Below are 13,878 nucleotides of genomic sequence, written 5' to 3'. Positions count from 1 at the left end.
CTCCATTCTCAGCCCAATCAATCATAATTTCCATATTGTTCTCGGGATATGAACTAGGCTAAAGAAAGTTAATTCCGCAATAAACTGCACCAAGAACAAGATAGAATTAGTACCAATCTTGGAGTGCCTTGAGACTCTTCTTGACAGTAGCATTGCTGTACATGGCGGAACGAACAGATTGCCAGTAGTGTACGGATAAGGCGGATAGAATACTTGGATTGGATTCACCGTGGTAGTGAAGCAACTTACCCCCAAAAGATTGGAAAGTAATTAAATCAGAAAGGGTAGTTTATAAGCAATCCATGTATCTCACCATACCGATGTTCATCCATTCAACAAGGGTATCGTAAGCAACGCCATCAAGGTCGGAAAGATTGTCGAGATCGAGCAATTCAATATACTTGGTGATATACATTCCTTCAGTAGATGAAATGCTCAGTTCCCAGGATCCAGTGTTGTTGTTGTTGTTGTTGTAAGTAGTAGTGGCATCTCCAAGGGTTGGAAGCGATCTGCCAGGAGAGATATGCACGTTTATTATCGGAGTTGCGGAGACCGTCATAAATGGCTTGAGCGACAGCGACACCCTCAGCAGACACTGTTCCGTTCTGGGCAGGTGTGGTGCTAGTTGTACTACCTTCTGCACGCTTACTGAATCCGAAACCGAGAGAAGAGAAGGTAGTTGCTGTGCAGTAGTATAATTCGCTGATAACCAAACTGAGATCGAAGTTGAGTATGTAAAAATCTATGCGAGAAGCTGTACTATCTGTTTTTTTATTAAGAGGATTGCAAGTAGTGATGGTAGTATTCACAATCTTATCCAATTCGCATGATGGCGGGTAGTAATCCAATAGTTATTCAATAGTAGATGAAAACACATAATGAGCTTATTGTTGTGCAAAACGGAAAACTGGAGTACCCGAGATAACTCTATCGTATTTCTTACCTCAGTGTTAGACTTGACTTATACTCTCTCTTTCTTCATCAAAGCATCCTTTGTAGTAGGTGTAGACCTTTGTGTCATCGGACAAGCCGCAGAAGCCCTTCATAAATGTCTTTCCAACCTGAATCATCTCACCTGACTCTTGGTACCCAAACATATATATAGTGTCCCAATTAATGGATCCATTGCCATATAGGATTACCTTATTATAACTGTAATCAAAGGTATGGTATCCTGTATCAGTGGCACCACTAGCGGTACCGTATGTAAGTCCTCTAGTTGCATCACTAGAAAGAGAGTAACCACCTCCACCAGCGACGTAAAAGCGGGTTTCGAAATCGGAAGGACTTGGGAAAGCATACTTTATGACCACCTTATCGTCTTTTCCGGTGTGGGTGTATGTAACTGTAACATTGCAGGAGGTGTATGTGGTAGTGCTACCCATACTAGCAGATGCATTGTAAACTGCGCCCGCTATCACGGCTGAAGGAATCAAATCGATACCTAGCAAGGTCCCATTTGCAGGTATGGCGGCCTGAACATTGGATACGGTGCGTGCATCGCTTTCCGATGCAGCAGTCACTGTCACCGCAAGAGTTGCGATAGCCGCACGCGAAGATTGGCGCATGTTGATGAATCGAATCAAAGTATTGAATAAGAGGAAGAAAGGTGAATCGAAAGAATGTTCGATTAGGGTTATAACAACGAATGTGAAGCAAGTGCCGAGAGTAAATCATCATCAGTACTTGTGAGGCCTTATATATACGTTATTGCCAGCTAGATTAAGATATTGAGCGGGATTATTCCTCTTCATGATCTCGAGATGAACACGACGAGGAGGATGGCTTTGCCGCGTCATGTACAGACGAACAGGTCGACCTGTAAGATTAGCTCAAGGTATAGAAACAAAAATAGATGATCGTCTTGTCAAAACGAAACTAAGAGAAATTCAAGCAAAGCCTTCCTGAGCTACATTCGACTACACCTCTCTCCCTGGCTTCGTAAGCTACATTGGATGGATGTCACTCCAAAAGCTTAAAACGCATATTACCCCAGGGCTGGGATGGAATTTCTCTCTTATTACATGCGGCGTACAGTAACTACCGTGCTGGATTACGTAATTTACTAGCGAACATATCGGTTCAGAGTGTGTAAGACTCCATTCCGTCCACATTGCCCGGTGGATCGGGATAGGCCTTATATAGACGTCGATGTCACTGGATGTGAACTATTGGTAGCCACACTGCTTCTTGACAGTGAAGTAGTACTACCTACCTAGTTATAGTCTTGGTAATTTTGGGACTGAAGCTTTGGATGAAGTTGGCCGCAGCAGTGATTGTATTTGTGCCGCGTGTCGCTTGTCCCCTGAGATTACAGGGTTGAAGCATCATGCCATACTGTGGTGGCTGATGTTCAAGCCTTCCATACTAAACATTGGGGGTATATGAATTATTGCATTATACGCTGCAATATGTATAAACTATATGGTACGAAGCTAATAATATCCTAAAGTACTAGAAGCTTATGAATTCCTAAGTGTTGTAGTCACATTCTTTAAACATAAAGATATGATATTCAGTAGATCCATTCCTCAGTCAGCGATAGTGAAGCTATCTTCATTGGAATTTACTCGAATTTATTGAAACCCAGTATTTCCACATCTTTTTAGTAGTGTATAGTATCATATGAGAATATCAATAATTTCCGTGATATGGTATTCGATATCGCATATAAGAATGCGTAATACAAAATGCAATACGCCTCAACACGTGGGGCACATACTCAATGATTTTCATACTTCTTCAATCATTAGGGCTTAAACTACATGCGGAACAAAGATAGAGGCATGATCATTGATGTAGATATCGTAGTTTGGATGAACTCCAGTATAGCACGCGAGCACCCACAAGGGAACTGCCGATAATCTACAATTTGACAAATTGACCACAAATAAAGGCGAAGTAAAGTAAACTAGAATGCGTACTATGGAGAAGCTGCAAACACATAGACACGTCTTTGATTAGTCTGCCTTATTATGTGAAGGAACGCAACGAGTTTCCAAGCTACTTTTACCTCATCCCTTTCATCAATTGGCATAAACATTCTGGGCAATTGAAACATGAAGTAATAGCCTTGGTCTAGGCTCACCCCTACTTTACTGATGGATGATAACGATAGTAGCGGTGACAGAAGATCAAGTGTTGATCACCAACACTCAGAGTAGAGGGCCACCTTTATGGCGCAGAAAGGCTGATGAATCTCTCTTTTCAGCTTCAAAAAGTCGGACAGAGAATGAGCTGCAGTTTATTGTCTGAAACTCGTTAGAACAAATAATTGAACGGGTTACATTGCCCCATCCACTGGGGAGATAGATTGCAACCTTAAAAGAAACAAATAGATACATTCTATTCTAAGTTCGGTCAATTGTGACCGTCCCGGAGCACATATTGTCTAGAAGTAAGTGCCATCGAAGATTAATAAGATTGTACTACTGTAGCATACATACAAGAAACAACACGTTCAATCCGGTTTGCGAGATGCTTTCGAGTTCTCATCACCACTATCATCGGTGTTCTGGCTATTTTATTGGATCTCTGAGCCATTGGAAGCGAATTCATGTAATTCTCAACGTCCAGCAACAGTGATCATCAAACTTGCCTCATCTTTTACACAAGAATAAAGCAATGCCTGCATTATACAGTATAACACCACGAAAAAGAATTTTCCACATGGATTTGCAAGTGATCATAACGGGCACATTGGACTCGTTATCTGGAACAGCACAAAACTTTAATAAATGACAGATTCAAGACCAATCAGGGTCGGGATTTTTCATTTGTTTGGCATTTCTCTTTCTTTGCCGTTCAATGCAGGCGATGAATTAGATTAGCTGCTACAAGGTATGTGAAGTTATTTACAAGTGAAATCCTTGAAGACAGTGAGATCTGATGATGTGTAAATCCTTCTTAAAGTCGTAGATATCGTTGCTGTTAGGCTCACACTCAGATGAACACTGATTCGAACTTCATCTAGTTCTAAGACTCATATTCCAGAGAATTACACCGAGTGAGACCGTCGAGCATGAAGAAGTGATAATATTGAAGCTGGTATGAACAACGGCATTAACACAAACACTAGGTTATGCCATTGAATAGCCTTTTATCTGCGAATTCAACTTCTTTCGGGATATGTAGCGGATGAATTTCACCAGTATGACGGCCAAAGTGACTGCAATTGTGAAAGGCATAGTCTCTAGTAGGGTCAACTTCAATTTCAAAGTTTAGTCATTCTTGATTTGTATAATTGGAAAGCCGATATAAAAATTGACCCAGAGGGAATAGGCAACAACTAATACTTAGATAAGAAGTCATATTTGAGGACATACAGGCTTCATTTTGTTGCATTTGAGAGACAATCTACATTTCCTTTTACAACTTGTTGAATTGCAGGATTTATTAATATAAAGTCGATCAATAAGCTCGTCGGTGAATGTATGCACGGATAGGACGATGCAAAAATCGACCTAACAAATTTTTAGAAATGTGTTGAAGATTATCTTAGAGATTCATTACAAACCGAACAATCAAACAATGGATTCTGACAGCAACCAATTGGAGAATACATCTGTTGTAAAATTTGAAAGTAGAAAAATACCCTATCATTTCATACACTCACTAGGGTTCCTAACTTTAAGTTATTCATAATTACCGCGCCTACAGAGATCATCTTTCTTCGGCGAATACGATCAGGATATCATTCTATTCCCAGCACTAATATGCAATCGAACTTAAGACCTTAGTATAGCAAGCAATAAATACAGCATTAGTAAGATCCAATAATCTACTATGTCGTCGGTTCCGCGACCCATGTCGACCAGCAGTAGTTCGGTTATATTTATACAGAAGAACCAAAATATAAGACGGAATTAAATGATGGTATAGAAGTCTAGATAGTCTCATATAGAAAGGTTCATGTTCAGATTGAATACGAGAAGAAGTTACATAGGTAAATATCGATGATTGAAAATTGATATTATAGTATATCTAACTGAGCTTTTTGATAATTAGATACTAAGGTCTATAGATTTAAGCGATATTAACGATATCATAGTCATAGAGCTCTACAGCCACATATATAAAAATAAATATATATATAGAAGATTAGTTTACTCTAAGCTCATCTTCTTTATTTAAAACTCTATCTTGATAGATATAGCATTTAATTTATTATTTTATTATAGAGTTCTATTCAAATTTGATTAGAAAGTAGAAATACGAAAGCTTACTGAGACTAGAAGATGAAATACAGAGAGCTTTAATTCTCTTGACTATAATACATGCTACTCAAATGAATATTAAAGAGGATAACTTTCATTATATTATTACTGTCTATAAGCTCTATTATATTATTGTGCGGTGAGTTCAATCAAGAGAATTACTAGGAGATGTTTCCTCAAGTTTTCATTTTCATTTCATTTTCATTTTAGTATCTTACACTCTACTACCTCTAATCGATATTTTATTGTGTTACTGATGTTATGGTCTATTCGCTAATTAGTATCAAGGATAAGAATTTAGGAGTACCTAAGCTTTAATTGAAAAATTTTACGTGCACAGACAGAAGGGGGGATAAGCCGATAAACAAGCGAACGCATCTCCCACTATCTTGATGTTCATAACAAGCTGAGGAAATCATATGCGGAACTTTGCGTTGGATGATATTTAAATGTAAGATTACTTTAGAAAATCCTATTACCTTCATTCAGCCTATCATCGAAATTCAATGATTATGATCACCTGGACTCTAGGACAAGATTTCAGTTTCTCAGATCAAACTCCTCCATCTCACATGTACGGATATGCAGTCGCCTTTAAAAGGAAATGTGATCCCGTAAGATGGAGCGGTATTCAATGACGAATGCCAATATTTTAAGATACTTAATTCCTTGATACACTTAACCAACACTCGTCTCTGCGGAAAAACATCACATGCCCACATATTTAACTAAGACATGCAATTTATTCCACGTTTTTCAAGCAACTAGTTGTGTTAGATGGATTTACCAACGTGTAAGTACATAGAAGATATGCCGGGGCAAAAGAACAAATTCATTCTATCAACCTTCTTCACGTGAAGAATGAATGCTAAACTGCATGATGTTCTCACCCCACCCACTCTATCACCGGATATGCCACGTACGTAGTATGCATGAGAGTGGGATGGGATATGATCTCTGTAACCGTTTTACACGTCAGTATTCCGACAGCTTGGAACGCATTTTTCTCCGCTGGGCCCGCATAAAGCCAATCAACCCGAATTGCGTTTCTTCAGACGCTGAATTTCAGATGAAGTTTATTAGTCGATTTGCTGCAACGATGCCACCCTCATCTAGCTAATGCAATTATATTTCCGAAAAATTGACTAAACTTTGGCACCGTTGGTACCGTTAGTATCGGTGAGGTTTTTGGTAAGAGCATTGCCAGAGGAAGGAGTGGCAACAACCAGTAGCATGATCAAGATGGGAAACAGGTTGGCGTTGGCTTCCAAAGTGATATTTAGGGCTGCACCCAATATGTGGGAAAGTTAATCAGAATACTTTGTAAGAACATAAAAATCCCAACCGATAGTAACCCAGTCCAATTCTCCAGTACTATCTTGAACGCTCTACTCTGCTTGTTTTATTAGCCACCATGCCTACCGACGAGATTTTTGCTCAGTCCCCTCCCTTCCCCAACGATGTTCCAATAGCTAAAATCCCTATAATCTCATACAAAGCGCTGCAGAGCAATTGCTCTTCCGAATCGGAAAAGCTCTTCGATTCTTGTAGGGAGCATGGTGTTTTCTTACTCAACCTGCGTGGTTCTGAAGAAGGAGAGGCACTTCTGAAAGATGCCGAATCCATGTTCAAGATCAGCAATGCTACTTTTGATCTTGAGCAGAGTGAGCTTATGAAATATGTGAGCGACCCCCCTCGGGATCTCAGAGGGTAAGTACACAAGTACAGCGTATTCTCATCTCGGAGGCAACATGAACTGACCTCGTATTCAGCTACAAACCAGTTGGAACTCTGAAGACTGGGAATGGCAAGGTCGACGCCATTGAGGTTTACAACGTCAACCAGGACGACGCACTTGGTAACGAGCCAAATCCGAAACCTGATCCTCATCCATTCGTTGAAAACAGATCTTCGGTTCAGTCCTTTTTCCGCCGCGCACACTCTGGGATCTGCGCGGTATTTTCTCATCTCGACAATCACCTTGGACTCCCGTCAGGAACCTTAGCTTCTACTTGTCCAATTGATAAGCGCTCAGATACATCCCTTCGCATGGTATACACACGCCCCCAGCCGGTTGTTGACCATCGTGTGGCGTTCGCCAGTCATACCGACGTCGGTTTGATAACCATGCTGTTCAATGTTGTTGGCGGCCTTCAAATCCTCCCTGCAGGTGCCGAAAACAAGAATGAGAATTGGTTATACATAAAGCCACAGCCTGGCTGTGCAGTGATCAATTTGGGAGACACTTTGGTCGAACGTACTGGCGGTGTCTTATGTAGTGCTTTACACAGAGTTATAACACCTCCCGGTGAGCAAGGAACGCATGTTAGAAGGAGCTTAGCATATTTGGTCCGGTGTGAGAATGATGGGAGTATGAAAAGGCTCAAGGGTAGTGGAATTCCACCCTTGGCAAACGAAGAAGTTGATCAGTCAAAATCCGTACGAGAGTGGGGTGAGTGGAGGATTAGACAGATCATGAATGGGGACCTGAAGCCGCAAACGATGGGAGGAAAAGCATTTGTCAGGACGCCTGCTATCAGTGTATAAGTTTAATAGCTGTTACGGAAAAGTAAAAGAATCTAGCAAAGCTCTCAACGACCTTATACTTTTCATTGTTCGAGGTGTCATAATTGAGTACTCACTGAGAGGAAATCGACTCTTAGAAACCCAAAACACCCCGCGGGTAGAAGTGTATATTGAAAACGAAATTCGAGGAAATTGGTACTTTCATTCAAAATTCTAGGTGTTTTGAAGTTATTTAGAATAGATATCTGTACTGTCTAGACTTTGAGTTCAGGAATTGAGCAAGAAACTGAATCGGCTAGCCACCTGCAAAGCCAACAATATCATCCAAAAACGTGATCTTATCTTCCGGGAAGAATTTCCGGAATAAAGAGTGCTTAAGTGAGCAATGTCAATTTTTGAATAACGGGCATAGAATTGAATTGTCGTTGACTAGGCCCGCTAGTTGCAACCTTTCTCTGCTTTATTACCGGTTTTACAATCCACGTCAAGATAGCAAAGATCTCATACATCCTTCCGCAAAAAATCGCCGAGAAGAGATGAGCTTCAGAACAAAATTAAGGGGAGACACGAGTTGCAACATGTCGCACCTTACGCGGTGACTCGACCTTGACTGTAATAATACTTATTTGTACTGTACATTGTTTTCTCTCAATTGTTTCAATCGCCATAGAATTGAAGGATTGAGTTTAAAAAAAAGAAACATCGCAGCCCTCCCAACTCTAACTAAGTTCAGCGATACAGCTTCGTGTCTAGTGGTTGGGATTTTGGGAAGCACAAATCAGATCTTATAACCTGGCCCATGTTGGAGCACTGGATGAGAGTATCACAATTGGGGAAGTTGGTGGAGTAGTTATGAACTTTGGGGATTATCTTCGCAAGGTGAAGTCAGACATCAAGTGCCCGCGAGGACAGATCAACAAACACTTCTGAGGCTAATCGAACCAGAGGTGATTGGAGCCTAGATATTGAAATTGAGGATATCGCGATTTTGAAAGAACGCATTGATGAGGGTGATGAAGAGTAGAGCGCCGAGAAGGATTAAGGTCAACGGTGGTGGTTGAGGAAAGGCGGGGGTGTCTCTTGATAGGAATCAGGCGAAAAGGTATGCTATACCTTAAGCGAAAGGGAAGCTTACAACATGGGGTGGCGAGAGAACTTGACGAGAAGGGTTTTGATTGGCTCAAAAAATTGCCGAAGAAGGATTCGCTGTATCATTGTCAAGAAACACGGAAATCAACACAGAAGCTTCGACGACATCCAAATTTAAGTTAGATGCAGGCTCATCTTCAGAACGTTCTCGGATCCCTTTCGAGATTAATTGAGTGTAAGAGTTGTTCTCATTGCATTTATTCGATTATTCCATATCAAGCCGATCGATCCTCTCCCTTAGTTTCCTGATTTCCCTGGGCGTAGTTTTGCAACAACCTCCTACAATAATATCCTTCCACAACCCCCTATCCCTTGCCTGTTTAACAATCTCAAGAACCGCCTCATCCCACTGCAAGCCTTCCTTTCCGGGTGGCTCTCTGATTTCCCATACTTTAGTAGAGGTATTGTAGACTTCTCCCTTAACCGTTCCATCGGGATATACTACCAAAGATGGCCATTCACTAACATCCCCTTTCTCGATCAAAGCCTTGACTTCTTGCTCGAATTCCAGTATCAAAGATTCAACTTTTCCGACTTTGGTACAATTCAGACCGATTCCAAATGGTACTGGAGAACCATCTTTGTTGCACAACATTGCTTGCACAATTTGTTGCACAGAGCTTCCACCTGGTAAGCAATTTCCTTCGCCAGGGAATACACATGTAATCCAAAATGGCTTGCTTCCAGCTGTTCCACCATTTGACTTTTCAACTTCTCCCATGGATTTTCTGACGCCCTCAATTTCTTCCAATAATGGGATGGTTTCAAATGCCACATAATCAACTCTATCCCAGCATTTTGGATCTCTCGAGAAAACCGAAATTCTCTCATGGTGCCATGAGCTCAATTGCTCGCTCGATTTATGGTCATTATCATAATTTCCGGTATATTCTTGTCCCGGAGTCATGATCGCACCGTACGCACCAAGACTTAGTGCAATTTTGCCATTTGAATCTTTTTGGGTGGAAAATGCATCGGAAGCGATGTCTACAGCGCTTCTCATAATGCTATTTACTTCTTCCTTGTCCCCATTTTCATTTCCCGACTTAGAAGATGAGTGTGAATGAACAGCATATCCTGATCCTCCGAATCCCTCATAACTCGTTTGATAAGTTGCAGTTAGCAAAATATCAGCACCAGCATCCACGAAGGACTTTTGGGTAGCGAGGAGTGTTTTAGGTCCATGAGGATGAGTTGGAATGAGTAGCTGAGAAGACCAGAGAGGTTCTTTTTCTGTGAATTGTACTTGGTGGGAATCACCGAGGGTAGTGCCAAGACCTCCGTCAAGGAGGTGGATTTTACAACCAGGGGACATTCTGAGAAGCTGTAAAATCTGACGAACACGGGATAGAGGATCGACAGAACCAACGACAGTTAGAAAGTTGGACTACAAGGTATGTGAGATACAGTAGAGGGCAAACTGAGGACGAAAAGTATGCGAAGTGGGGTACTCAAAGGGTTTTCTCTCGGCCCGCTCTCGCTGAAAAGATGGCGTTATCAATGGATGGTCTTATACGCGGCAGATTATCAGTTAAAGAGTTACCTAAGAGGACGCGATGAGTATCTAGTTTGAGGTATTAGACTTGCTCTTGCACTGAAACAATAGCATCTATGTAACGATTTAGTATGAACGACTCCATTCATGCTTATATCATCCATACACAAAATCCCTACTCATTCCTAGAGAAAATGAGATCTGTATCTGATAACAAAATTTGGGAAAGATTAATCAAAGCCTCTTTTTCTTGCAGCTCAGATGAGAAATATATTACTTGGTGTACACTTTAATAAGTATATCGTCTCAGTTTATAGAAGAGAAAGTAGAGCTTGATGTTCCAGCTCTTCTCTACAAATAATTTTAATTGAACTAGCCCAAAATTTGTTTGCATGCACGCGAGTATTGATGTATTGATACCAAGATTTTCACGTGTCAGCCACGTTTCCTTACGCCACACCTATGACGCAGCAGCCAGTCAAGTGAGTCCAGGTATCACTTATCGTTTCTTGAATCTCGAGGTGTCCTTTCCACCTCTCATATTCATATTTGCGGTTGATTCTGCATACCTAGAACACCTTTCTACATATTACCATAGTTATCTTATTGAAGATTATAATACTGCACGAAACCCTAGAATATTCTTAAGTACTGCACCCTATTAGCATTTTCGAACCCACAAGAATGACACTACCTTCAGATTATTGTGAGTTCTAACGTTCAGATATTTCCACTCACCCATTGAGGTAGCCAACATGCTAATAGTTTTCATTTGCTAGATGCCGTTCTTGGCGTACCATCCACTGCAACCCAGCAACAGATCCGCAATGCCTACAAAAAGTACAAACTTCTTCCCATACCCCCTCTTTCCTGACCACCAACTAACCTTCATCCCTCAATAGAGCAGCTTTAAAAACTCATCCCGATCGGGTCGCCTCAGACTCTCCCGAACGTGCGGAAAGAACCCGTAAATTTCAACAAATTAACGACGCATACTATACCCTCTCTGAGCCCACTCGTCGTCGCGATTACGACGCTGCCCGTACATACCATGGATTTGGCTCTGGAGCCTCCACAGCCTCTACATCTATGGATGACGACGAAGAAATTCCCGATCCATCTGCTGGATCTGGTGGATTCCCTTGGTCTAGTTTTGGCTTCTCCTCGAAAGCGAAGAATCCAGAGGAAGAAGAGAAGTTTCAAGACGCACAATTTGGAGATGTGTTTGAAGAGATGTTGAGAGAAGAGGGAATGGCAGAGAATAATAATTCTCCTACTGGGAAGTTTTGGAGTATGGTGGGTGGATTGAGTGGAGGGGCTATGGGTTTTATCGTTGCGAATTTTCCGGGGATGTTGGCCGGAGCTGTGGCAGGGAATAGATTGGGTGCTGTGAGGGATGCGAGAGGAAAGAGTGTATATTCTGTTTTCCAGGTAAGTTAAGATTAGGTGTTGAGGCTGGGACAGGATAAAAGAAAACTATGCTAATATGTGTGCTGCATAGGAACTTCCTCAAGGTGACAAAGCAAGACTATTAAGTCAGCTCGCCGCAAAGGTTTTCAGTCATGCTGTAGGCTCATGAATTATGATTTGTCACGAGTTTGAAGAGATATCTTTTGCGTTGAACTTATTGATAATGGAGCAGGCGTTAGAGGTTTACAGGATTAGGGTATTGGGTATTGGGTACAGTTGATACAATACAGCAAGCGAATAGGAGATTTATATGACGGTCAGGTAGCGTGGATAGGTCAAATTATGTATGTAGATATCCAATAAAGCAGTAAAATGAGCTCGGATTTTCATCCTCGCAAGGTGAATCAGGGGATGTGCGAAGGGGCAGAACCGCTAACGGAGAAGAAACCAGACAGGGTAAGCGGATAGTTAATCCAGGCAGTATTTGAAAATGTATTCATTCATGCTCATCGGGGAAAATTAAAGGCTTCTTACTGTGAATAGCTTATGGGACTCATCAGGCCCGCTGGAGAACAAACGTCCTGAGTCTGAAGAGATAACCTAGGTGATTCGTCCCACGTGGTCAAAATCACTCACACTTTCCACTCATCTAATCACAACATGACTTCCATCTACATCCAAAATATTTTGTATTTAAAACTAGTCACACAGTAACATCCTAATCATGGTATCTATATCTGCAAAATAACGCAGGCTTTTGGGAAGAAAGGTAAGCAAGAAGAGAAAAACTGAAAAGTATAAAAATCAACCCAAATATATCCAACGCCGAATCATCCCGATCAAGATAGCCTCGTCACGTCATGTGAACACATATCTCATCCAATTTGCAATCATTTTAAACTCCACATCAGATAAACAATTTCGCCAATTTCATCGCTCCTCCTACTCCTTCCATGCCGCCCGCCAGCATTCCCAATTTTCCCATTGCGCCTCCAGTGCTCTTCACGCTACTCCTCTCATACTCGTAAGTTCCATTACCTCCCTTTCCCCCATTTCCTCCGAAAAATCCGCTTCCCCCACTTCCACTTCCCTTTCCGCCGCCAATTAATTTGTCTAATCCTCCAGGTAGCCTAACCCCGAATTTCTTCAACAGTCCGGCTAGCGCTCCACCTGTTATGAGAGGCATGATCACGAGCATGAATACTTTTAACGGGTGGCGCTTCATGTAATAGATGAGATCGCGCAGGAGCTCGCGCAACTTGGCATAGATGCGTTTTAGATAGTTGGGACGAGGAGAACGCTTGTAGTGGGATGTGGAGCGAGAGATGCCTAGAGGGGAAGTGTATTAGTTTTTTATTCAATTGCGCGATGAGAATATGGATATTAGATAGATTGAATCACGAAAAAGATAATAGGATTGTAAAAATGAACAGAAATACATACCGAAGAAACTACTCCGACTAGAATTATGTTTCGCATCTCCGCTGCCAAAAATGCTGTCGGTGCCTCGCGTACGACTTCTGGAACGCTCTCGATGGCTATGACTTGATTTGGGAGATTTGGGAGATTTGGGGGATTTGGGAGATGTGCCTCCTAGAACGCTTCCCAGAATCCCAGAAGAATTGTTGTGATGGGTAGAATGAGAGGAGGAAGGGCGTTTTTTGCTGGAATGCGAATGTGAGGAGTGACGTTTTGAGGAGTGGGAGCGACCTGATTCCGAGGCGCCGTCAAACCAACCCATCTTTGCGAGATTTTGGAGTTTTTACTTTGGTGTGAAGAGAAGATGAGGAGTTGAAGAATTGTTGATGTAATTGAGAGTTGCGAAAGAGAATTAGGATTAGAAGCAATTGAGAGCGAAATTATAGTAAGTGAATAATGTAACCTCAAACCCTACGGATACCTAAGTAAGGTAACCGATACTCGTTTCGTATCACCAGGTTATGAGGGGTTCAGAGCTACGATTCTTGTTCGTCCGCCGCTATGTCCAAATAACGTCCTGTCCCTTAATCTTCCCGCAATCAATTCAATCGATAATAATCGATAAGAAGGAACAAACTCGTGGAGGAGTGGAGTTGCGAACGA

At 41.7% G+C, this 13,878-nt stretch overlaps 5 protein-coding genes across 5 annotated transcripts; 2 read left to right on the top strand and 3 right to left on the bottom strand.

Annotated features, from left to right (window-relative positions):
* Nucleotides 1–950: 950 nt before the first annotated feature.
* On the bottom strand, nucleotides 951–1,568 carry EAF01_009909 (uncharacterized protein; the record flags this gene model as incomplete). Its single annotated transcript, XM_038918165.1, has 1 exon — nucleotides 951–1,568. One exon carries the CDS (start codon nucleotides 1,566–1,568, stop codon nucleotides 951–953), a length of 618 nt encoding a protein of 205 aa, XP_038766135.1.
* Nucleotides 1,569–6,630: 5,062 nt separating this feature from the next.
* On the top strand, nucleotides 6,631–7,763 carry EAF01_009908 (uncharacterized protein; the record flags this gene model as incomplete). Its single annotated transcript, XM_038918164.1, has 2 exons — nucleotides 6,631–6,926; nucleotides 6,989–7,763. 2 exons carry the CDS (start codon nucleotides 6,631–6,633, stop codon nucleotides 7,761–7,763), a joined length of 1,071 nt encoding a protein of 356 aa, XP_038766134.1.
* Nucleotides 7,764–9,096: 1,333 nt separating this feature from the next.
* Nucleotides 9,097–10,206, bottom strand: EAF01_009907 (uncharacterized protein; the record flags this gene model as incomplete). The annotated part of the gene is made up of 1 exon (XM_038918163.1): nucleotides 9,097–10,206. The coding sequence occupies one exon, from the start codon at nucleotides 10,204–10,206 to the stop codon at nucleotides 9,097–9,099; it is 1,110 nt and encodes a 369-aa protein (XP_038766133.1).
* Nucleotides 10,207–10,922: 716 nt separating this feature from the next.
* EAF01_009906 (uncharacterized protein) lies at nucleotides 10,923–12,308 on the top strand. The gene is made up of 4 exons (XM_038918162.1): nucleotides 10,923–11,092; nucleotides 11,166–11,226; nucleotides 11,289–11,817; nucleotides 11,888–12,308. Exons 1-4 carry the CDS (start codon nucleotides 11,071–11,073, stop codon nucleotides 11,963–11,965), a joined length of 690 nt encoding a protein of 229 aa, XP_038766132.1. The 5' UTR covers nucleotides 10,923–11,070; the 3' UTR covers nucleotides 11,966–12,308.
* A 395-nt stretch (nucleotides 12,309–12,703) lies between these two features.
* EAF01_009905 (uncharacterized protein) lies at nucleotides 12,704–13,537 on the bottom strand (the record flags this gene model as incomplete). Its single annotated transcript, XM_038918161.1, has 2 exons — nucleotides 12,704–13,125; nucleotides 13,240–13,537. The coding sequence occupies 2 exons, from the start codon at nucleotides 13,535–13,537 to the stop codon at nucleotides 12,704–12,706; spliced, it is 720 nt and encodes a 239-aa protein (XP_038766131.1).
* Nucleotides 13,538–13,878: the final 341 nt, after the last annotated feature.

Source organism: Botrytis porri (genome assembly GCF_014898465.1).
Source record: "Botrytis porri strain MUCL 3234 chromosome Unknown BPOR_015, whole genome shotgun sequence".
Taxonomy (NCBI): domain Eukaryota; kingdom Fungi; phylum Ascomycota; class Leotiomycetes; order Helotiales; family Sclerotiniaceae; genus Botrytis; species Botrytis porri.
This window is presented reverse-complemented; position numbering and strand designations above follow the sequence as displayed.